Source organism: Macaca nemestrina, chromosome 19 (genome assembly GCF_043159975.1).
Source record: "Macaca nemestrina isolate mMacNem1 chromosome 19, mMacNem.hap1, whole genome shotgun sequence".
In the NCBI taxonomy this organism is placed as follows: domain Eukaryota; kingdom Metazoa; phylum Chordata; class Mammalia; order Primates; family Cercopithecidae; genus Macaca; species Macaca nemestrina.
In genome coordinates, this window is record NC_092143.1 from 506420 (window position 1) to 531243 (window position 24824).

Here is a 24824-nt window from a genome sequence, read left to right on the forward strand (position 1 = left end):
TATTTACAAAAACAGGCAGCAAGCCCAACTTGACCCATGGGCTATAGTTTGCCAATCCCTGGGTCTAGATACTCAAAAGGCACAGACTAACAGGTTGGGTAACAAAGCAAGACCAATTACATGCTGTCTATTAAAACTTAAAATGTAAAGTCATTTTGGATTAAAGGTTTAAAAATAAAAAAAATGTACCATGTATGATATTCAGAAATATACATTTGGTCTTCATCCCTATTTCCTGACATACAACTCCTAAAACCCTTGGAATCTCCTAAATCAGATTAACTTGTAGTTAGGCCTATATATTATGAAATTTTTGAAAATTCAAGCAATATAGAAGTTTTTATAGAAAAATTACAAAATAGACACAAAACAAGAAAATAAGATTCACGAGTAAACCATTACCCTGAAATATTCAGAATTAACAGTTACGTTAATTTTTGTCTTTTTGTGTTCTAATGCGCCACTGCACTCCAGAATGGGCGACAGAGCAAGACTCCGTCTCAAAAAAAAAAAGAAACAGAGTATGTTCACAAATAGGAAGACAATGTTGTTAAGATGTCAATAATCCCCAAAGTAATATAAAACACAATCCTTATCAAAGTTCCAACAGTCTTCTTTGCAGAAATGAAAAAGTCTATCCTCATATTCATATGAAATTACAAGGGGCCCCAAAAAGCCAGAACAATACTGAAATAATACAATTGGAAGACTCACATTTCCCAATTTCAAAACTTATTATAAAACTTACTATTTGTTTAAATCAAAACAGTATAGGGGCCGGGCACAGTGGCTCACGCCTGTAATCCCAGCACTTTGGGAGGCTGAGGTGAGTGGATCACTTGAGGTCGGGAGTTTGGGATCAGCCTGGCCAACGTGACAAAACCCCATCTCTACTAAAAATACAAAAATTAGCCAGGCGTGGTCGTAGGCACCTGTAATCTCAGCTACTTGGGAGGCTGAAGCAGGAGAATCACTTCTTGAACCTGGGAGGCGGAGGTTGCAGCGAGCCAAGATCGTGCCACTGCACCCCAGCCTGGGCGACAGAGCAAGACTCAGTCTCAAAAGAGGAAAAAAAAAAAACAGTATAGGATTGGTATAAGGACAGACATATAGATCAATGGAATATAATTGAGAGTATGGAAATAAACCCATATATCCAGGACCAACTGATTTTTAATAAGGGTGCCAAGTCCATTCAATAGGGAACAAGCAGTCTCTTGAAGAAATGGTGCTGCAACAACTGAATTTCTATCTACATGTAAGAGAACAACACTGGACTCCTACTTTACACAATCTATAAGAATTAACTCAAAATAGACCAGCGACCTAACATGAGAACTACAACCACAAAACTCTTAGGAAAAACACAGGAGAACATCTTCATGACCGTGGACTTGGCAATGGATCCTCAGATACGACCTAAAAACACCAACAACAAAAGAAAAAAATAGATAAATTGGACTTCATCAAAATTAACAACTTTTGTGCAACAAAAGATCCAATTAAGAAACAGGGAAAGAACCTGCCAACAGGCATTTTTCCAAAGAAGATATACACATGGTTTACAAGCACAGGAAAAAATGCTGAAACGCATTTGTGTCTAAGAAAAGGCACATCGAAACCACCATGAGATTCCACTTTACACTATTAGGATGGCAAGTGAGGGAGGGAGAAAGGAAAAGGAAGAGGGACAGAAGGAAGGAAGCAGGAAGGGAGAAAGGAAGGGAAGAAAGAAAAAAATAAGTGCTGGTAATGATGTGAACAGATTTAATTCTTGTACACTTCTGGTAGGAATGTAAAATGGTACACTTTCACTGTGAAAAGTTTGGCAGTTCTTTGAAAAAGTAAACAATAACTATATGACCCAATAATTCCACTCCTAGGTATATACACCCGAAATAACTGAAAACAGTGACTCAAACAAATATTGTGCACCAAGGTTCACTGTAACACTATTCACAATAGCCAAAAGGTAGAATCAATCCAAATGTCCACCAACAGATCGAGACCATCCTGGCCAACATGGTGAAACCCCATCTCTACTAAAAAATACAAAAATTAGCTGGGTGTGGTCATACGTGCCTGTAATCCCAGCTACTCAGGAGGCTGAGGCAGGAGAATCACTTGAACCAGGGAGTCAGAGATTGCGCCACTGCACTCCAGCCTGGTGACAGAGTGAGACTCCATCTCAAAAAAACATAAATGAATAAAAGAAAATACTAGTCATGGGCCATGTGCAGTGGCTCACACATATATTAATCCCAGCATTTTGGGAGGCCAAGGCAAGCGGATCACTTGAGCCCAGCAGTTCGAGACTAGCCTGAGCAACATGGTGAAACCTTAACTTTATAAAAAATGCAAACAAAACGTACCCAGGTGTGTGGTGGTGTGCACCTATAGTGCCAGCTACTCAGAAAGCTGAGTTGTGAGGATGATCTGAGCCCAGGAAATCAAGGCTGCAGTGAGCCGTGATCGTACCACTGCACTCCAGCCTGGGTAAAAGAGCGAGACCCTGTCCAAAAAAAAAAAAAGAAAAAAAAGAAAAGAAAAAAATATACCAGTGAGGGCCAGCTCCATGGGCATGTAACTAGCACAGCTGCACAAAGCCTGCACTCGAGGGATTTAATGCTCAGCAGTAACCATCATGAATTCTTAACAATTTATCTTTGAATTTGTGTTTTATATTATGAAAGTGAACTCTGATGGGACATGGAGCATATGCCAAGGGCTTGGAGTCTCAGCTCACACATGGTCTGCCTCCTTTACCCTTTCCAGGGTCAGGGCTGAAACTGCTCTCTGCCTTGCCCTCACCCCAAAGCCCACCTGGCCTCAGCCTTCCTCCCAGTCCCCAACCCTATAACCACTCTCTCACTCACATTTTCCACCTAAGACCGTACCAGGTTGTCAAGAGGTCCACATTTCACTGTAGCCCCAAACAGGGGACTGGCACAGATTGGGGGTTGGGGGGAGGTGGCTAGATGCCACACTTGCTGTGGCATCTCAGTGTGCAGCAAGGGGGCAAGCATCCCCGTCCTGCACTGGCAGCACCAAGGTACGTTTGGCAGGCAACTTGACAAGCATCCCTCACCCATCCCAGATCCAATGTTAATTTCTGATCAGATGTTAACTTTTATAAAAAAACAACTCCTGGCCGGGCACGGTTGCTCATGCCTGTAATCCCAGCACTTTGGGAGGCCGAGGCGGGCAGATCACAAGGTCAGGAGATCAAGACCATCCTGGCTAACACGGTAAAACCCCGCCTCTACTAAAAATGCAAAAACTTAGCCAGGCGTGGCGGCGGGCGCCTGTAGTCCCAGCTGCCTGGGAGGCTGAGGCAGGAAAATGGCGTGAACCCAGGAGGCAGAGCTTGCAATGAGCCGAGATCGAGACACTGCACTCCAGCCTGGGTGACTGAGCGAGACTCTGTCTCAAAACAAACAAACAAACAACAAAAACAACTCATGAAGAGTTTCTATGTGTAGCAGGGTTTAGACATAGTTTAGAAAATATTAGGTGTGTCGAAGAGTCTACCTTTCCTAAAGCTTAACTTTTCTCAGCCAGGCTATTGACATTAGCCTCCTATTGGAGGTGTTAACTCTTGCTAAGATTGAAGTCACATGTGCTGTGGAAATCTTATGAGAAGGCAGAGTGACATACCACTCTGAAATCTGAAACACACAGCAAGGCAGTGGTGAGGATGATGGACAGGTAGTTCCCTCGGTTCCTCTTCTCTTTACAGGGCTGGTTCTCCAGTCAACTTGGATTTTTTTTTTTTTTTTTTTTTGAGACAGAGTCTCTCGCTCTGTCACCCAGGCAGGAGTGCAGTGATGCCATCTCAGCTCACTGCAAGCTCCGCCTCCCAGGTTCAAGCTGTTCTCCTGCCAAAGCCCACCAAGAGGCTTCCAATAAATCTTCTTTTGTATAAATTGGTCAGATTGGTTTCTGCTGCTTGAAAACAAAGAACTCTAATTGCTGTGCTGGATTAAGAATAAATGCATTTGACATGGAAAAAGGTTCCTACTATGAGGTTCAGTGAAAAAAGAAACAGCAGCTAGTACAGTATCTTACACAATTTGACTATATCCTTTTAAGAAACAAACGTGGAGGCCAGGCGCGGTAGCTCACGCCTGTAATCCCAGCACTGTGGGAGGCCGAGACGGGCGGATCACGAGGTCAGGAGATCGAGACCATCCTGGCGAACACAGTGAAACCCCGTCTCTACTAAAACTACAATAAACTAGCCGGGCGAGGTGGCGGGCGCCTGTAGTCCCAGCTACTCGGGAGGCGGAGGCAGGAGAATGGTGTAAACCCGGGAGGCGGAGCTTGCAGTGAGCCGAGATCCGGCCACTGCACTCCAGCCTGGGCAAGAGAGCGAGATTCCGTCTCAAAAAAAAAGAAACAAATGTGAATATATCCCATTTTTTAAAATCTATACATATATAACAATGTTAATTCTGGATATTTCAGGGTAATGGTTTACGCGTGAGTCTTACTGTCTTGTTTCTGTGTCTGTTTTCTAATTTTTCTATAAAAAAATTCTGTATTGCTTGAATTTTCAAAAATTTCATAATATATAGGCCCAACTACAAATAAAATTTTCTCCCCAAAATAGTTTTAATAATTCAACAGTTAATCTAACAGTTTTAAGCCATTCAAATCTCTTAATTTTCCCTTGTGAAGTACCATATCTCTCTGTTAATAAAGTCTTGGAAAGAAAAAGTAAACAGCTGTGAACAAATTCAGGTAAGTAAGCACATTCTCAGGCTAAGGAAGCAAAAGTTCATGAGTCATGTTCAGTTCTAGTCAAGTCAAAAACAAAGGACTCTAGGATGAGAAACTTTCATTGTTACTGACATGTTACCTAAAAAGAAAACAAACTTCCTAACAGAATTCCACCTTAAAAAATTGAATTGACATTAAAAGAAGACTAAAGAGACATGACAACCAAATACATATCTGATCCTAGAATAGATTTATTAACGAAGGGGAAAGCAAGGCTATAAACGATTAGACAAAACAAAAATATCATTACCAATGACTACAAGGATATATAAGAACTCTTTTTATTTTTTTTTTTGAGACAAGAGTCTCACTCTGTCACCCAGGCTGGAGTGCAGTGGCGCTATCTCGGCTCACTGCAACTTCTGCCACCCAGGTTCAAGCAATTATTGTGCCTCAGCCTCCTGAGTAGCTGCGACTACAGGCACCCGCCACCACATCCGGCTAATTTTTGTGTTTTCAGTAGAGACAGGGTTTCACCATGTTGGCCAGGCTGGTCTCGAACTCCTGACTTCAAGTGATCCACCCACCCCAGCCTCCCAAAGTGCTGAGATTACAGGCATGAGCCACCATGCCCGGCCAGGATATACAACAACTTTTATTTAACATTTTTTAAAACTATATATGCCAACTATATATTCTCAATGTTATAAGGACAGACAAAATTTTAGGAAAACTTTTCTGAAATCACATATACAACTACACAAATCAGGATTTTTTTTAAAAAAACCCTATCGGCCGGGCGCGGTGGCTCACGCCTGTAATCCCAGCACTTTGGGAGGCCGAGGCGGGCGGACCACAAGGTCAGGAGATCGAGACCACGGTGAAACCCCGACTCTACTAAAAATACAAAAAATTAGCCGGGCGCGGTGGCGGGCGCCTGTAGTCCCAGCTACTCAGGAGGCTGAGGCAGGAGAATGGCGTAAACCCAGGAGGCGGAGCTTGCAGTGAGCCGAGATCGCGCCACTGCACTCCAGCCTGGGCGACAGAGCGAGACTCCGTCTCAAAAAAAAAAAAAAAAAAAAAAAAAAACCCCCTATCATTTCATTCATGCATGCCCATTTGTGGATTGCTCTAACAATACTGGGAAATTAAGTTAGTTTTCTTTTGCTAAAATAACAAATAAATCACATTTCTCTCAAACATCAAAAACAATTTTTTAATAACTAATGACTAGAAAAATCCCCTCCTTAAAGTAGCTTAAAAACCTGAACAGCTTACATAGATAGCTCACTTTATGTCATAAAGACATAAATAAGTACTAATGAGGCTTTCCCACAGTCATCTGAAGTATAATAGCAATTTCCATTTTGAGGAATCTTACCCACTTTTCGAAAACCCCAGTTCAAATCTCACCTCCATATTTCAGTTGGCTACTTATGTCCTCTTACCTTCAGTAACTCCTTGCAGCTGTCAAGCCCAATATCCACAAGAATACCTTTCACCTTTTTTCGCACCTTTCTGATGTTGTCAAGATTTTCCACAGGAATTTGAAACATTTTTGAAATTTTCCTTAAAAGGAAAGAAAACAAAACTGTAATAAGTACATGTATATAATACACAAAAATACATTTTTTGACAGGGTTGGTAAAACACTAGGATTAGAGTATAATTTTCAACAAATTGTTGCAGAACAAGCGAACATTCATATGCAAATGAATGAGGTGGACCTCTTCCTTACACCATATACAAAAATTAACTCAAAAGTGGATCACACCTATATGTAAGACCTAAAACTATAAAACTCTTACAAGAAAACATAAGCATAAACATTCACGACCTTAGATTCATTAAGGAATTCCTAGATAGGACACCAAAAAGCACCAGTAATGAAAGAAAAAATAGGTATGATGGATTTTATCAAAATTAAAAATTTTTATGCTTCAAAGGACACCATCAAAAAAGCAAAAAACCCACAAAACGGGAGAAAATAGTTGCAAACCATATTTCTTTCTAATAAGGAACTTATATGCAGAATACAGATAACTCCTGTATCTCAATAATAAAAACACAGATACCCAGTTTACAAATGGGCAAAGGATCTGAACAGACACTTCTCCAAAGAAAAATATCCATTAAGGTACATGAAAAGATGCTCAGGCAGGGGACAGTGGCTCACGCCTGTAATTCCAGCACCTTAGGAGGCTGAGGTAGGCAGATCAGGCAGACTGTCTGAGCTCAGGAGTTGAAGACCAGCCAGGGCAACATGGTGAAACCCTGCCTCTACAAAAAATACAAAAATTAGCCAGGCATCCTGGTGCACACCTGTAGTCCCAGCTATCCAGGAGGCTGAAGTGAGAGGATCACCTGAGCCCAGGAGGTAAGGTTGCAGTGAGTCTGATCATGCCACTATATTCCAGCCTGGTCAACAGAGTGAGACCCTGTCTTAAAACAAAACAAAACAAAACAAAATGCTCAACATCATTAGCCATTTGGTGAAATGCAAATCAAAACCACAAAGAGATACTATGCCCACCAGGATACCTATAAAGAAAAAAAAAAAAGAAACGTGTTGGCAAGGACATGGAGAAACTGGAACTCTCATACATTCCTAACTGTAATGTAAACCAGTGCAGCCAGTCTTGGTGTGTGCCTGAAAACAGTCTGGCTGTCCCACAAAAGATTAAAAATATACGTAACATATGAACCAGCAATTCCACTCAAGAGAAATGAAAAGCATACATCTACACAAAAACTTACATAAGGATGTTCATGAAAACACTATTCAATCACCAAAATGTGTGAACAACCCAAATGCCCCCAGATTGGGGCATTTGATAAATAAACTGATGACTGGATAAATAAAATGTGGCATATCCATACAATAGATTATTTGGCCATAAAAGAAATGAAAAACATACATGCTACAATATGGATGAACCTTGGAAATATGCTAAGTAAAAGAAGCCAGACACAAGGATTACATGCTTCTATTTATATGAAGTGTCCAGAACAGGCAAATCCATGGAAAGCACAACAGTGGGCCAAGCGCAGTGGCTCACGCCCGTAATCCCAGCACTCTGGGAGGCCAAGGTGGGTGGATCACCCGAGGTCAGGAGTTCAAGACCAGCCTGGTCAACATGGTGAAACCCCGTCTCTACTAAAAATACAAAAAATTAGCTGGGCGCCTGTAATCTCAGCTACTCAGGAGGCTGAGGCAGGAGAATCGCTTGACCCTGGGAGGTGGAGGTTGCAGTGAGCCGAGGTCGCGCCATTGCACTCTAGCCTGAGCCACAAGAGCGAAACTCCACCTCAAAAAAAAAAAAAAAAAAAGCACAGCAGTGGCTGCCAGGGCTGGGAGAACTGGGAAGTGATGGAAGCAGGGCTTCTTCGTTCTGAATTCAACTGTGGTGATGTATATACGATGTGAACGTGCTCACAGCCATTCACTGTACACCTTAAATTGGTGAATTGTATGGTATGTAAATTATATCTCAAGCTGTTTAAAACAGTATTTAAAAAGGCATAAAATTAAAATAAATCCTGTGGTACTTGACCAGACTAGGGGTTACTGAAGTGAACTCATGTAGTTATACACCCCAGTAGCAGTAGGCACAACTAGGGCTCAAATCTTAATTCCTAAATACCACTTTCCTTTAAAAAGAACCCTTGGAAAAATGGCTGGAGCATGATAAAGACAAGATGAGCCTAGAATACCCTGTGCCAGAATATAAAGAAATTGCTCAATAAGGCATGTCAAAAGAACACAAAAGTAACCAGCTTGAAAGGGCTCCCATAGGCCAGATAAGAGACAATTTGGGCATATATCAAGTAACAGATATAACCTGTGGCAAAGTGAATTTTCCCAACACACAACAATACCTTCCAACCCACATGCTCTTACAATATGGCCCTAACTCTCCTCCCGCAAGTGGGGGCATCTATGCCCCCTCCTCTTGACCTTTGGGCAGAACTTTGTGGCTGCCTTAACCAATAAAGTACGGAGGAAATGCCATGAGAATTCCAAGACTAGATCATAAAAATGCCACGTACCTCTCTCTCAGGATGACCATGCTCAGAATCCAGATCCCACGTGTGTAGACAGAGCCCACAGAGACACCACAGAGGAGTTCCACATCAACTACCAGCATGGAAGCCAAGATGCCTCTGGAGGATTCCAGCCTCTACTGTCAAGTCACCCCCTGCCTTTGAGTCTTCCCAGATGAGGCCCCAGACACTGTGGACCAGAAACAAACCATCTCCCTTCCCTGTCTGAATAGAACTGACCCAGAGAACTGATGAGCTTTTTAAATAACATGTCTTACTCCACTAAGTTTGGGGTGGTTTGGTATATGGTGATAATCTATACAGTTACATAGACTATACAGTTATAGTCTATACAGTTACATAGACTATATAACTACATAGACTATAACCCACTCGAATATAGTGATTTCCTGATTTTGATGGTTTTGTTATGGATATGTAGGAGAATGCTCTTGTTTAAAGGAAGAAGAGGAGAATGCTCTTGTAGTATTTAGGGTAATGTGGCAACTTTTTTGGCAACTTACTCTCAATTCAGCGAAAAAAATTATTTGTACTATACTTGTAACTTTCCTATAAATCTGCAACTATTCCAAAAAACATTTAAATGTGTAGGCTATAAAAGCTAAAATATGTATTAGTCAAATTCAAGTGGCAAATATTTGGTTATTTAACTTCATTAATAATAATTAAAGAAATGCCATTTAAAATGTCAATTTTTTACTATCAAAATAGTAACTACTAAGACTACTAACATCTGGTGGTAGTAAAAGTAGAAAAATTATCATTTTTATGCTTTTACAGGGTAATCTGGCAATACCCCTCAAGACTTTTTGAGACAGAGTCTTGCTCTTTCACCCAGGCTGGAGTGTAGTGACTTGATTAGAGCTCACTGCAGCCTCAACCTCCCAGGCTCAAGCAATCCTCCTGCCTCAGCCTCCTGAGTAGCTTGGACTACCGGTGTATGCCACCACACCTGGCTAACCTTTTTTATTTTTTGTAGAGACAGGGTCGCCCTATGTTACCCAGGCTGGTCTTGAACTCCTGAGTTCAAGCAGTCCTCCCCCTCAGCCTCTCAAAGTACGGGGATTACAGGCATGAGCCACCATGCCTGACTCTCTCATGATTTTTAAGGACAATTTCTGAGTAAGCAATTCTTCTTCTACATTCCTCTCTTGTATCCCCCACCCAAGGAGAGGCTTACTGATCCCTCCTAGGACTCAGCACAATAACCATATACCACTCCACTGCACTCAACTCACCATGTTGCAATTATCTACTTATATATCCATTTCTCCTATTGGGCTACTACTTCAGGGCAGAAATCATGTAAACATATTTGCTTGACAGGGTCCCATCACAGAGCACAGTACATAGCAAATGTTCATTAAATGAACAAAAAATATAAAATAAAACAGGATAAGAACCATAAGATATGCAGAAAGTGCCAGGGAGTTCTGAAGAGGAAATGGCTATGGAAAGCTGGTGCCCAAGAAATACAAGGTGAATAAATTAGCATCAAAAAATTATTGAGGTAAAGGAGGAAAAGTCTGAATTTATTTGGCAAAAGTCAAATCAAAAAGGTAGACTGGAATCAAACTGGGAAAGCAGTGGGAGGCAGAAAGGGTTAACATATAATAAGGAGAAATTTTTGGTGGGTAACAAGCAAATGCCAAGTTTCTGAGAAGCTGTTTTGGAGTGGCTAGATTTATTTTCAAAGTTATCTATGTGAAAAATGTATCCTGGTCTCAGCAAAAGGAGAGATTTAAGGATCACTAGCATTGTAGAACTGGGAGGATATAAAATTTAAAAATTTTCTTTATAAAATTTTAAGTTTAAAAATTTTCTTTAATAAAATGCACTGATTTGGGTTCTAGCCTTCAAAAGCTTACACTCCCACACAAGAGCTGCCATAACCTCGTTATGCATTTCTAAACACTAAGCTCAAGGTCACTTTCTAGCCCAGACCAGCTTCTTTGGTCAGAGCAAAACTCAACAAAAATTTTGTTAGCTGCTTTCCACGGACTCTACCAGACTTGATTTCATTTCCTCCTTAAAGTTCTACTATCCTCTCTATCCTCTGGGGTTATTCTCCGAAAGCTGGCTGACAGACAATATTGTCTCAAGTAGGGACCATCATCCACATGTATCTGAAACAGAAAAGCTAAATTTACTGCTTCCAACAAAGTCTCAACTCACACAGCAAGAGCTGATCTGATCACAGGGTTTTGAGAAGCCTGGAGTACAAAGACTTTTAAAAGCAGAGTGGTTGGTGACTGGCCGATTCACATAAGCGTGGTTGTACATACGCGAACCTCAGAAAGGGTTTACTGAAACGAGGCTCTCAGCGACTGGGCAGGGTTCTGGGGTTACTTGTTCAAAGCTTGAGACTAGGGCCAAGGAGTTGTCACTGTTTAATTTTTTCCCCTTGAATTTGAAAAATAGGCACTTTTTATTCTCAAATGAAAGTGCTCCCATTCCTTCATCATTGTTATTGTGGCCCTTCTAAACAAAACAAAACACAAGCACACAAATACCTTTTCATTTAAAAAATGGGGGGAAGTTTCCTTTTTTTGTGTTGGTTTTTTTTGTTTGTTTGTTTGTTTTAGCAGTTTCCTAACAGCTTTAGGGAAACCAACAAAGGATAAAAAATAAAATACAAGTAAACTACAGGTTTCATAACTGTTGCCAACCACTGAGGAAGGGAAGCTGACTTTTACCCATATAAGCTACCACAATTTATTCATTCTTAGATCCATTCTTACAGCATAATTTATCAATCCTAAGATAAAAGATTCCATATAAAATGCCCAGCGGATGAATTAACTAGAAAATAGTTCAATGTTTTCATATTTATAGATCCTCTATGGATACTGTTCTCCACAGATTCTTAGAGCTCAGTAAAATCTGTATTTCACCACTAGAAAATAGCAAGCTAACCAGGTTGGCCAACTGTTTCTATATCATGCACTAACCTATATATCATGCACTAACATATCAATCTCAAGTCAAAATAAATTGCAATTTCTAAGGTTTGCGGTAGGCATGGAACTACCATAAAATTCCACTGATATGCACAAGAAAATATTATTTCCCAAAAGGGTACATAAAGGATTTCTCTGGGGATTTTTTAGTACAATGATCTCTTAAGGATATTCTATTATAGTAAAAAAATACACTCTAAAAAAAAATGTTGGCCAGGCACGGTGGCTCCCGCCTGTAATCCCAGCACTTTGGGAGGCTGAGGTGGGAGAATCACCTGAGGTCAGGAGTTCGAGACCAGCCCGACCAACATGGGGAAACCCTGTCTCTACTAAAATTACAAAAACATTAGCTGGCATGATGGCGTGCGCCTGTAGTCCCAGCTACTGGGGACGCTGAGACAGGAGAATCGCTTGAACCCGGGAAGCAGAGGTTGCAGTGAGCCAAGATCACACCACTGCACTCCAGCCTGGGTGACAGAGCAAAACCCCGTCTCAAAAAAAACAAAAAAAAGTCATTCAAGTAATACAGTAATAAACAATACTTTTTAACGCCACAGAACTTTTTTCAGTTCCTGTGAAATTGCACAAAACGATGGTCACCAAAAAGGATTCTAGAGCTGTGTGCCTGGGTTTACATCAGCTCCACCGTTTATGAGCTGTGTAATCTTCAGGCAATCATTTACTCTCTCCAGGCCTCAGCTGGCTCTTCTGTAAAACAGAGCAAGTATGACCTAATTCACAGAGTAGCTATGAGGATAAATGAGTTAATACATGCAAAATAGCACATAAGCACTGAGTTTGCTATTAATTAACTCCAAAAAACTAAATGAAATGTCCCAACTATTGGAATACAGGGCTTTTTAAAGAACAACTTTAAAAACACAGAATATTTGGATCATATATTCGGCAGATCTGGGTTCAAATCACTGGGAGATACCTGTTTCCACCTATGTAAAACATTGCCCTAACAGGTCTACGATAGCCAGAGGGTGAAGGGCAGGGCAGAACCCAAGTTTGCAATATGCTGTTGGTGAACTTATGAGGGCAATCATAAATTAACCAACAGCATGTTGCAAACTTAGGTTCAAATTAAAAAGGTGTCTCCCAAATCCCAGAATCTCTTCAGCTAAAAATCTTAGCTTAGCTGTCATTTTCCCCCAGAAACAATGATCAACTCCTTTCAGACATGTCCTAACCCTCACTGTTCCTCCCCTCAACTAGAGGGCCGGTAGGACAACCTCTTGTCTCATCTCCACTCCTGTACTTCCTTTCTTTTTTTTTTTTTTTTTTTTGAGACGGAGTCTCGCCCTTTCTTAACATGCATCTGTCACTTCCATGTTTAAGGACGACGGGCTCAATGCTGTCTTCAGAGTGAAGTCCTAACTCTAACCGAAATTTAACCGAAATATTAAAACACACTCATACAAGGCCAACTCTCCAGGAACATCTTTAAATAAGTTACACATACATTACCAACTTCCAAACACAGCTGAACATGTACTTTACGCAACTTTTTACACGTGGTCCTCTCTCCCACTAATGCTCCTCACCTCTACAAATGGTTCCCAGACTTTTTTGACAAAGGCTCTTTATAAAAAAAAAAAACAACCCTTTTTTGACAAAGGCTCTGCGTGGCAGATGCCCACAGTACTCTACAAATATCTGCTGCCCCACTTGCCAATCTGCATTGTCAGTTACCTGCTTACCAGTTTCTCCTCCCCCACCCCACTCCTCCACACCCAGTATATTCCTCAAGATCCCAAGAGGCAGTGATAACCCGTGCAAATAGAGTAAGTTTTAAGCACTCAGGCAAGTTTTTTTATTCTGCTCAAATAAACTACTTAAAATAATTATTTCTCATTCTGCATCTGCACAATATTTAAAAGGGCAGTTAAAATTTTTAACATTCCAAAGCCAACTGTGATAGAAATTTTGTAAACGGAATCTATTTCAACGCAACCAGCAACGGCTGATGAAAAGTATGTAAAGTCAACATCTGCATATCAATTATTGATATTCGCATCGAAAGCTCAACGGTGAAGAAACAGGGCCCCGTTATCAGCTGTTCTTCAAACCTTTCTAGGGGAAAAAACCTGGGCAGATTTAGGTGTCACTGTCAGCTCCTGCCCTACATTTGCCGTCACTCAAGGCTCCTCCAGGGAGAAGCTTCCAGGAGAACCCGGTCTCGGGGCTGCGGCGGGCGGGCCGGCGGCGGGGCGTTGCTGGGGTCCTCACAGGGGTCGCCACAGCTCCTTGCCCCCTCTCTTCTTCTCCACCCCCGTTCCCTCTCCCTCTACTCCTCGCTCCCTTCACCAGTCCCCCCTCTCTCCCTCGGTCCCCGTCCCCATCTTCCCCCTATTCCTCCTCTCCCCTTTGGTCCCCGTCCACTTCTCCGCCCTCCCGGGGCGGCCCCCGCTCCCACGTGACCGGCGGCGGGCGGGGCGGGGCGGGCCGCGGGCGCGTCGGGGGTCGACGGGCGCCGTTCGGGCCGCGAACCCGCGCCGTGAGAACGTCCCGGGATTCCCGAGACGGCCACGGGCGGCGCCAGGGCAGGCGGCTGGCGTGGGTGTGGGCTGGGTACCGACGGGGGCGGGGCTCGGAGGGGGCCAGACTGGGGCGGGGGCCAGGACCGGGGCAGGGGGCGTCGCCGCGCGGGCCCGCGCTGGGCCGGGCCGTACCTACCACTCGGCCCCCGAGGAGCACCGCGTCTCTGCTGCTGCCTCTCGCAGAGCTGCCGCGTCTTCCGCCGAGCGCAGCCGCGTCCCGTGGGGCCGCCTGCACCCGCCCGCGCCTCCGCCCCGCGCGGCGGGACCCCCGCCTCAGCGCGCGCCCACCCCCGGCGCGACTCGTCCCCTCCTCCCGCGCAGCCAGAAAGAGAAAATGGCGCTCGATTGGCCTCAGGAAGTGACGTTGGCCCTCATTTGCATGTAGGCGCAGCTAGCCAATGGGAGCAGAGTGTGCTTGGGGGCCCCTGGCATTTCCCACAGGGCCCCCGGGGCCCCTGGCCAAAGCTGGACTGGAGGCTCTGGGGTGGCAGTGGAGGGCCCCTGTAGGGCCCCCTGACTCCCTTCTGGCCCAGGGAACTGCCCTGCCAGCTCCTTTCCACATCTGTGCAAACTCTCGTGAGAGTTTGAGTGGGTAATGACGTCACTAAAGGGGTGGGGAGAGTGTGTCATCAACCATGTGACTAATCACGTGGACTCACCACAGCTTTGACTTCATTTGCATGGAATGGGGTGGAGCTAGTGCCAGCTCCAGGAGTGGTGACCCCGCCCACATCTCAGAGCCAATGGGAGCCCAGCTGTGATAATGCTGCCTTGCCATTGGAAGATAGAACTTTGGCTCCCAGAACTGGGACAAGTGTGCCATGATTGACATATCCTGGTGAACCGACTGGCTGGGGTCTCCTGACTTCATCATTCCTGTGGGAAAGTGATCACACCTTTTCTTGAGAATTCTGATTTTTAGATCTACTACAAGTTGTGTGGGGAGAGGGTTAATTGCATACATTTGTATAAACTCTTAACCTAAAAGTTCACTTTTGCAGAGGTTTTTATCAATTGGGTAGCAATAATAATTTATTCCTCAAAATGAGTGGAACATGGAGTAGGGCTTTCAAAATGGCTCTAGGTCTTCGTTCTGTGGAGTCCCCAGGCCTCTGGCGGACGCCCTCGTGCCCCAGAGCACGTGGGAGTAACCACGAGGGCAGCGCAGGCACCTCCCCCAGTGCCCCCAACCTTAACCCTAATTCTGACCCTGCACCTGAACCTCACCCTAGCACTAACCCTGACTCTGACCCAAACTCTCCCCCAGTGTTCCTTCCCCTGACCCTAACTCAGCCGCACCCTCCGTGGCTGTTCCAGGCCTTTCCTTCTTGGCGAAGCCCCCTGCAGGACACGTGCCCATTTCAGCACAAGGCCATGTCTCCTTCCAGAGTGCTGAGCCCCTGCAACCCGCCACCGGCCTCCAGCCCTGAGGCCCACTCCAGCCGCCGCGGGGCAAAGGCTGTGCCCAGGCTGGGCCTTCCGCCCACAGACCTCTCCAGAGCCTCCTTGTCACCATCCACTTGCCCATAATTTCAGCTTTTCCCTCTCAATGGGAGCCCTCTGCTCAGTTTAGCCCAGTGACTAAAAACATAATAGGCACTAAATAAATGTCCATATTCGTTTTAAAATTGTGTTAAATGGTGGGCCGATATGACCTGACCACAATTTGCTTTTTTCCTACGGGAATACAAGTCATAGTTGAAGAAGAGTTTGCCCTTTATGTTTGCTTACGAGTTAAAATTTTATTTTGAGTTACAGTGGTAAATGGATGTGATGTCCCTATATATCCTCCTTGCAAAATTATGGGTGGGATGAAAAGTGTAGTTAAAGTCTGCAGTCTCCCGTTGATCCTCTAGTGACCTCTCATTCTATCACATTTCTCAAAACAGCAGTCCCTGTGTCTGTCTCCTCAGCCCCCTGCATGCCTCTCACCCCCACCCTCACCACTCTGCCGAAACGCCTTGGTCACCAGTGCCCTCCTAACTGTTGAGTCCAAAACAGATTTTAGGCCTCGTCTTTCTCGATCTATCTTCCACTTGTTACTACAGACCAATCCCCCTTTCCTACAGACCTTCCCCACAAACCCACCCCCTACTCCACTACTCCCCAAACGGGCTCTTTAATCTCCAAACTTACGAACTGTTTCCTCATCTTCGCCTGCGTCTCTTCCTGGCCCATCCTTGAACGCGGTGTTCTCTGGGATCCTGCTGGCTTTTTCCTACATGGTGCAGCACATGTGCGCCACCTGCTTCCTGTGTGCCAGGCACCGTGCTGGGTATTGGAACTCCCACGCCTCTCATTTTTTTCTGCATTTTCTCCCTTGTTAATTTCGACCACAGATTCAAATCTTGTTATTTCCATTCCAAACCAGTATCTCCACCTCTTCCTACGTTTCAGTTGTATTTTTCTGGCTGCCAAAGGGGGCAGCTCCACTTCAGAGTCCCACAGGCAACTCAGATTCAAAACGTTCAAATCTGAGCCCATCGTTCTCTCCTCAACAGCCACTCCTACAGCAAGCAGCGTGTTCCCTGTCTCCAGTTTTCCAACTTTATATCCCAAATATTCGTCAGATCTGTTCCCTCATCTGCAGCCTCACTACCACTGCAGGCATTCAGGTCATCTCCTGCCTGTAACACCTGCACAGGCTCCCACCACCTTACCTCCAGCTTGGTACCTCAGGTACTTTCCCCAGTCAGCCCTTTTAAAGAGTGAATCTGACTGTCCTTCCCTTCTTGCCGCAATCACTCAAAATCCCCCAGGGATCAAGCCCAGCTGGTCAGCATGACACACAAATTCTCCAAAGCTGACCAGTCAGCCCCCAGCCCCATTTTGCTCCTGTAAACACCACATGGTGTTTGTTCATGAGATTCCTGTCCCAACCCCTGAGCTAATTTTCATTCCATTGCCATTCAAGGCTGAACCCTACCGGCCTCTCTCCCAGAAAGATCTCTCTGAACACACACATACACACACACATACACATCAAAATGTGGGAGGTAGTTCTTGACATTCCCAAAACATTCTGTGTCTCCTGCTGCCCTCGCCACCTTGTTTACTGTTATCTGCTCACTGCTTGTCTCTCTACGGGGCGCCAATAGGGACCACGTCTCATTCATCATTGTATCCCTTGTGCCTACATTACTTTAATAAATACAATATCAACATTTTCATAAATATAATAAATTTGATAAATATAAATATAATAAAATTTAAATGTCGAATGATTTTTTTCCCCTTGCATTTTGCTATGAAAATGTTGAATGTACTGAAAAGTTGAAATAATTGTTCAGGGAACACAATCACCTAGCTTTTCCAGTTAACATTTGCTTACTTGTGTTATCACATATGTATTCAAATATTTACCTGTTACTCATTTTTTTTTAAGCAAACATCAGTACACCATCCCTAAACACTTCAGCGTGGATATCTGATGAATACAGTTTAAAACCGCCATCCACAGCGTTCAGATAAAAAAGACTGTCCCTCCCACCACAGAAGGAACGAGCAATATGACCTGGGGACTTGTCAAGATCATTTTCATAGACTCAGGAAAGTGCATGACACTGAAGTCATCAAACCAAAGACACAAGTTGGACCTCAGGACTTATCTACCAGGCAAGTCACAGCTCATGCAGGTTTATTCTGCACACCTACTTCTGAATAACAAGAAGACCACAGACTTGGTGGCAGTAGAAGAGTAGATTCCTCGACTCCGGTTGCTCCGTTAGGTTTGAAAATGAAGATGGCCCATGTGGAAGCTTCCCACGCTCTCAGCTAGGTCCCCCTACAACCAGCATTGGCATTTGTAAGACAGTTGTTCACAACAAAGGGAGCCCCAGAGTTGACTGTGGCAGCCACAGGCACCTTTGTGTGAATTAGAAAAGCAGGGCCTCTGGGTGTGTTGCTGTCCTCCGGGACCTGGCTCGTCAAGATGAAGGTGCCTTGGTATGTTTTCCAGTATCACTTCCTCTGCTTCTGTGCAGACCCAGCCCCACAGCAGGGCACAGACCTATGTGAACAGAGTGAGCTGGATTTCAGCTCCCACTTCCTGCTCCGCTCGCTCCGTGTAAAGCACAAGCATGTACAACTATAGTCAGCAGCCCGACTGGTCTACGCACAGAGACGACTGTGCACGTGCACATGTACAATCAAAGAAACTGCAGCGTTCATCTAAAACCAGTGAGCCACAGAAGAGGAGAGCTTTGGGAACAACTTACACGTACTCTTTCTCTACTTTGTTTTTTGAGGTTTCTTTTTTCTCTTAGAGACAGGGTCATACTCTTAGAGGCAGGCTGCAGTGACAGGATCATAGCTCATTGCAGCCTCGGCCTCCTGGGCTCAAGGGATCTCCCCACCTCTGCCTCTCAAGTAGCTGGGACTACAGGTGTGCACCACCATGACTGGCTAAGTTCTTCGGTTTTGTTAGAGAAAGGATCTCACTATGTTACCCAGACTGGGCTCATACTCCTGGATTCAAGAATCCTCCCGTCTCAGCTTCACAAAGTGCTGGACTGAGAGGCATAAACCACCACACCAGGTTATTTCTCCCCTGTATCCCACATACGCTCTGTGTAGGTCCACCAGGTGCCAAGAATACAGTGCTGGGCAGACTCCATCCCTGCTCTCCTGGAGCTTAAGCTAATGGAGGAGAAAGGCATCCGCGAAATAACTACACAATGAAAATGTACTTATAAACTTTGGTCACTGCTCCTGAGAAAGGAAATCTCCATATATGCCTGTGACCCAGAAACCTGATGTAGACCCGCAGTCTCGAAGAAGCAGGGTCTGGGATCAGGGGATACGTAAAGCTGTGAGAGGCGGAGAAGAAGAGAGGTCTGCGAGAGGCCCCAAAGAAGGCCTGCGCCTGAGGGAGCCTGGCACAGCCAGACCAGAGCAGCCAAAGTGCAGGCCACAGGAAGAAGAGGATCACAGGGGAGGCCAGGGCCAGGCTAGGAAGCCATTTGGGTTGTATTAAGACCAAGGAGAAGCCAAGGAAGTGGTTTCAGTGGCTGGGTTGATAGGATCAGATTTGCATTTGAAATGTACAGCAGGGCTGTCCTGTGGAGAAAGGAATGTTGATTGAGGAAAGGAAGATGCAGCTTAAGAGGAGGTTGTTGGAGCAGTCCTGGTGAAAGATGATGACAGTTGGGAACTGACATGAGGGTGGCAGCAGTGAAGATGAAAAGCAGTGGCCAGCCTTGAGAGAAAATTTGGAGGGGAGAGAATCTGCAGTTGTTGGCATGGAGAGCTGGAGGCAGCCCTAGAGGGGGCACTTGTTTTTGTGGAGCTTACTGGCTTTGGAAATATGCTTGGCTTTCTCTGGTTGGTCCTGAGTTAGAAGTGGAAACAATAAAAGCATGGAAAACGGGCAGTCACTGACTTAGTCCTGGCCATTTTGGGCTGATTGCTGCAGAGGCACAGGTCACAGATCATCTTGTACAGTCAGACCATTTTTCGTTGGCACATTCAGTTTGGTCTCCCTTCCCCTTGTGGTCATTCTCTCACTGGAGAGTTTGGACAGCTCAGGGGAGGCTTGAGATCCAGATCTTCACAGCTTGGAGGATGTCTGGTTGCCTCCATAGGCAATCATTTCATGAGAAATCTTTTCTTTGTGTTGTAGCATCATGGAGATCATCTGATGACAGAGCAGCCGCACAGAAGCACTGCAGACTCTGCAGAGGATGCAACCAACAGCATCATGACCACTAAGACAAAACATGACTAATAGTTCTCATAAGATGCTTCTGAACTGGGAACACCAGTTTCCCATCCCAGAACAAGAGAACAAATCCCATAGGCCATAGGGGATCCCATAGGATCAGCCTTAAAGAGACAAATAGTTTTTCCCTTATGGCATTGTATAGTCTCTTTCACTTTGCCTGTTTCATTCATCCAAGTACAGCGAGGAGTATTAGCAGCACAGATGCCATGACTCGCCAACAAGAAATCTAGAGCAATAGGCTTGTTCGTCACCATGTACACCAGTGAGCTGAGACTGGCCTGTGTTCCATCCAGGGCACAGGAGGTGGTGTTCACACTTCTCACTTCTGCCAGAGTGAGTAGTAATTTTCTCAAAGTCTCCTCTACTTGTATGATTCCCACCTCTGGGAACGCTGCTCTGCTTGTTCGTATAAACAATGAGTCAGTAATTTCTCCAGGAATAGTGCCTGAATGATCAGCCGGATTTCCAGCCTTGGTGATTTCTAAAATTAGAGTCTGTATGTACAGACAAGTCTCAGAATTCGATTCCTAAAGTGCATGAGAGGCTGGGGCAAGGTGGCTCATGCCTGTAATCCCAGCACTTTTGGAGGCCAAGGTGGGCAGATCACCTGAGGTCAGGAGTTCAAGACTAGCCCCATCTCTACTAAAAATAAAAAATTTTTTTTAAAAATTAAAATTAAAATACAAAAATTAGCTGGGTGTGGTGGCGGCGGATGCCTGTAATCCCAGCTATTGAGGAGGCTGAGGCTGAAGAATCACTTGAAGCTGGGAGGCAGAGGTTGCAATTAGCCAAGATTGTGCCACTGCACTCCAGCCTAGAAGACAGAGCAAGACTCTGTCTCAAAAAATAAATAAATAAATAAAAATAAAAAATAAAGTTCGCCAGGTGTGGTGGCTCACGCCTGTAATCCCAGCACTTTGGGAGGCCAAGGTGGGCAGATCACGAGGTCTGGAGATCGAGACCATCCTGGCTCGAACATGGTGAAACTCCGTCTCTACTAAAAATACAAAAAAATTAGCCGGGCATGGTGGCGGGCACCTGTAGTCCCAGCTACTCAGGAGGCTGAGGCAGGAGAATGGCATGAACCCGGGAGGTGGAGCTTGCAGTGAGCCAAGATAGCGCCACTGCACTCCAGCCTGGGTGACAGAGTGAGACTCCATCTCAAAAAATAAATAAATAAAATAAAATAAAGTTCATGAAAGCAATCAGCTCTGGACCCAAAGAAAGTAGCATCCAATAGGGGTGTATGGAGATCCAGGAAAAAAGGGATTTGTCTATGACACTAGCTTGGAACCAAGGTTTTACATTAGCTGGGTTATGCTAATTGGGTCTCTATTGGTATCTTTAAGGTGGCAAATACTGGTCTATCACTCTATGAAGGTTGTTGAATGCAAATTTAGTTTTAGGTTTTATTGTTCATGTAGATGCAAGTGGAAGCGCTATCAGCTGTGATCTGCTATGTCTCATTTAATAAAACTAGAATTGCCTAGAGGTTTTCATCATTGGAATGTGGTGATTGATGGCGTGTCCTGTAGTCAGTAAGATTGAGGGCACTGACTACTGTCTGGGATAATCTGAGAATGGTGTTAGACTATTTTCTGATCTAACTATTATCATAAAAAGGGAAGAAAAGAGAAAAAGGGGGTCATTATGAGTGGACAGCAACAAGAGGCCTATAGAGAATTAGAAGAATGATCATAGGCAAAAGATGAAAACTAAAACAAGAATCAGAGTCTTGATCCACTGTCTTGAGTAGAAACCTTCCACTGTTTGAGCTTGTTCTAACAGTGGTCTTGAGTCAGTCAGCTTCCTAGTTCCTAAGATGGGCTGCTTCTGGGGAATCTCTAAAGCTTGAGGTCTGCTCTTGGAATAGGCTTCCAATTGTGCGGGATTCTGGATTGCTTCTTTAGCAAGTTGTGAAATGTTTGGAGTTTCACTGCTGTGGTTGTTGTAAACGTAGATGGTAAGTCCCTTCCAACAAAATTTAAGAGCAATTTTCTCAGACATCTCTTCTAACAGACAAAATCTCCAGGTTGAAGATCATGAGGAAGCTATTTAGGAAGATGCTGTAAGAAGGGGGCTGTTGAATATTCAACATCACCAGTATTTTGCTTGTCTGGGTGCAGCAGGGCCAGGGCTAGTATCAGAGGTGAAATCCTAAATGCATTACAAGCTGTCTTAGTCCATTCAGGCTGCTATAACAAAATATCAGACTGAGTGGCTTATAAACAACAGAAATTTATTCCTCACAGTTCAGGAGGCTGGGAAGTCCAAGATCAAGGCAGTGATCAGATTCAGTGTCTGGTGAAGTCCTAGTTCATCATAGAAGGCCATCTTCTCACTGTACCTCACATGGTGGAAGAAGTGATGGGTCTCCTCTGGGTCTCTGTTTACAAGGGCACTAACCCCATCTATGAGGGCTTCACCCTCATAACTTACTCACCTCCCAAAGACCCCACTCTTAATAAATCACATTGGGGGTTAGGATTTCAACATATGAGTTTTGGTGAGACGTTCAGTCTATAGCACCAGTTCAGAGGGTAACTGATGTTCCCTCCTGAAGGAGGGATATGGCCAGAAGGGGAGTGGGACTACCTTTGGCCAAAGGAGCTCCAGGGGTCCTGAAAATTTTCCTACCTTTAATTAAGGATGCCGTTGGCTCTCTCAATCTATTCAGAATATGTGGGTAGTGAAGGCAGTGTGGTTTGGGGGTAGGAGGTAACACTTTATAGGATCCTCTTACAATGGCTCCATAGAGTGTGTACCTCGGTCACTTGATGTGAAAGCGGAGATGCTCCAAGGTTGGAAACATGGAAGCAAGCAGCTTTTTAGGAACTGTAAGGGCTGTGGCTTTTTGTTAAGGAAATATTTTAACCCACCCTGAAAATAGACATGCAATAACTAAAACATCCTCAACTCTCAACGGAGGGCAGAAGCAGGTAAAATCCATCTGTATTAACCTGTTTTCGCACTGCCGATAAAGACACACCCGAGACTGGGCAATTTAAAAAAGAAAGAGGTTCAGCTGGACTCACAGTTCCACGTGACCGGGGAGGCCTCACAATCATGGCAGAAGGTGAAAGGCACGTCTCATATGGTGGCAGCAAAAGAGAGTAGAGCCAAGTGAAATGGTTTTCCCCTTATCAAATCATCAGATCTCGTGAGACTTATTCACTACCATGAGAACAGCATGGGGGAAACCGCCCCCATGATTCAATTCTCTCTCACTGGGTCCCTCCCACAACATGTGGGAATTCTGGAAGTACAATTCAAGATGAGATTTGGGTGGGGATACAGAGCCAAACCATATCACCATCTGAAGATGCTCATGGGGCTATTGAGATCTTAATCCCTGGCCATGTTCCATCTTTATGGATTTTTCCACAATTATATGGTCGACAGGTCGTAATACATGCCTAAAATAATCTCAACTATCTTTTTAAAGTTCCCCCACCAATATCGATTTAAGAGAGTCACCAATTTGTCTGTACCATGAACTGTAGTTTCATTGAGAAATTTAGCCAATATTCATCTGAAATCATCTAGTACCACCAACAGGAAGTGCCAGAGATTATCTGAGTAACGGTACAACCAGGCTTCTTCCACAACAGTGGATATCTTATAACGGCCTCTTTGAATCCCTCCAGGGGTTTATTCTTTAGGGGTTTAGATTAGGATCACAGCCTTTGTTAAAACGGTTTGGCATGAGGACCAAGTATTTCCTTTAGTTTCCGTGGTGTCTCTTCTTGCCTAGGCCTCAACCTTATTAATAGAAGGGAAAGGCTTCACCTCTTTAGGAAGTAGGAGTCCAGCTAAAAGCTTCTGAACTTGTCGTCCATTTTGGATGGGGGTCCCAGTAGAAGTGAGAAACCTCCTGTTTCCAAAGCTTCCCACAGTTGTGTGCTGCTCCCAAAGCCCACGTGCTGTCCCTGCGTGCAGCCCCTCTGGACTCTCACTGTCTGACAATCTCTAGTAAGCACAGTGAGCTTGGCCATCAGGGTTGATTTTACCTCGGGAGAGGACGATATCCTTAACAAAGAAGAGAGAGTGGTGATAGCACATCCTACCTGACCACTTCCAGCTTCACTTTTGAGCTATAATCCATCCACAAATAGTATTAGGTCAGGGTTCTCCATCAAGGTCTCCAGTGAACCTAAAAAGTTACAGAAGGCTCCCTGGCTGAGGTAGCACTCCCTTCAGGCTCCCTTTCCTTGGCAGAGGCATGAGAGCAGCAGGATTCAGGGCATTGCAGTGTGAACAGTAAGGGGAGAGGAACAGAACCTCCTAAAAGGCTAATTGGCTGGCTGGGAAGTATGCATTTTCAGACAGCAGCAATGTCTGCATGGAAGCAGGAACAAGGAGGTCAAATGGGGAGACGAGAACTGTGATATGGTTTAGCTCTGTGTCCCCACCCAAATCTCATCTCAAATTGTAATCCTCATGTGTCACGGGAGGAACCTGGTGGGAGGTGATTGGATCACGGGGTGGTTTCCCATGTTGTTCTTGTGATAGTGAGGGAATTCTCACAAGATCTGATGGTTTAAAAGGAGCAGTTTCCACTGAGTTCTCTCTCTCCTGCCACCATATTAGAGGTTCCTTGCTTCTCCTTCACCTTCTGCCATGATTGTAAGCTTCCTGAGACCTCCCCAGCCATGTGGAACTGTGAGTCAATTAAACTCATTATAAATCACCAGTCACAGGTAGTATCTTTATAGCAGTGTGAAAATGGACTAATACAAACCGGTTCATCAGAAGCCTCAAAAAGTTTTCAGTGTCAGCTATTGTCCTAAGACAAGGAGAATAAGCCTC

The 24824-nt window shown here is 44.5% G+C and overlaps 1 protein-coding gene across 5 annotated transcripts in view; it reads right to left on the reverse strand.

The window, feature by feature from the left end:
* The window catches only part of LOC105489259 (ADNP homeobox 2), a 61152-nt gene that overhangs the window by 14241 nt on the left and 22087 nt on the right, over positions 1-24824 (reverse strand). For 2 of the 5 annotated variants that reach the window (XM_011753970.2, XM_011753969.2), the window contains one exon: positions 6171-6291. In XM_011753970.2, the coding sequence (XP_011752272.2) occupies positions 6171-6278 (108 nt within the window). In that variant the 5' untranslated portion in view covers positions 6279-6291. Of the gene's footprint in view, positions 1-6170; positions 6292-8772; positions 14027-14425; positions 14768-24824 lie in introns of those variants that run through there. The other 3 variants (XM_011753971.2, XM_011753972.3, XM_011753968.3) reach the window with 3 other exon arrangements.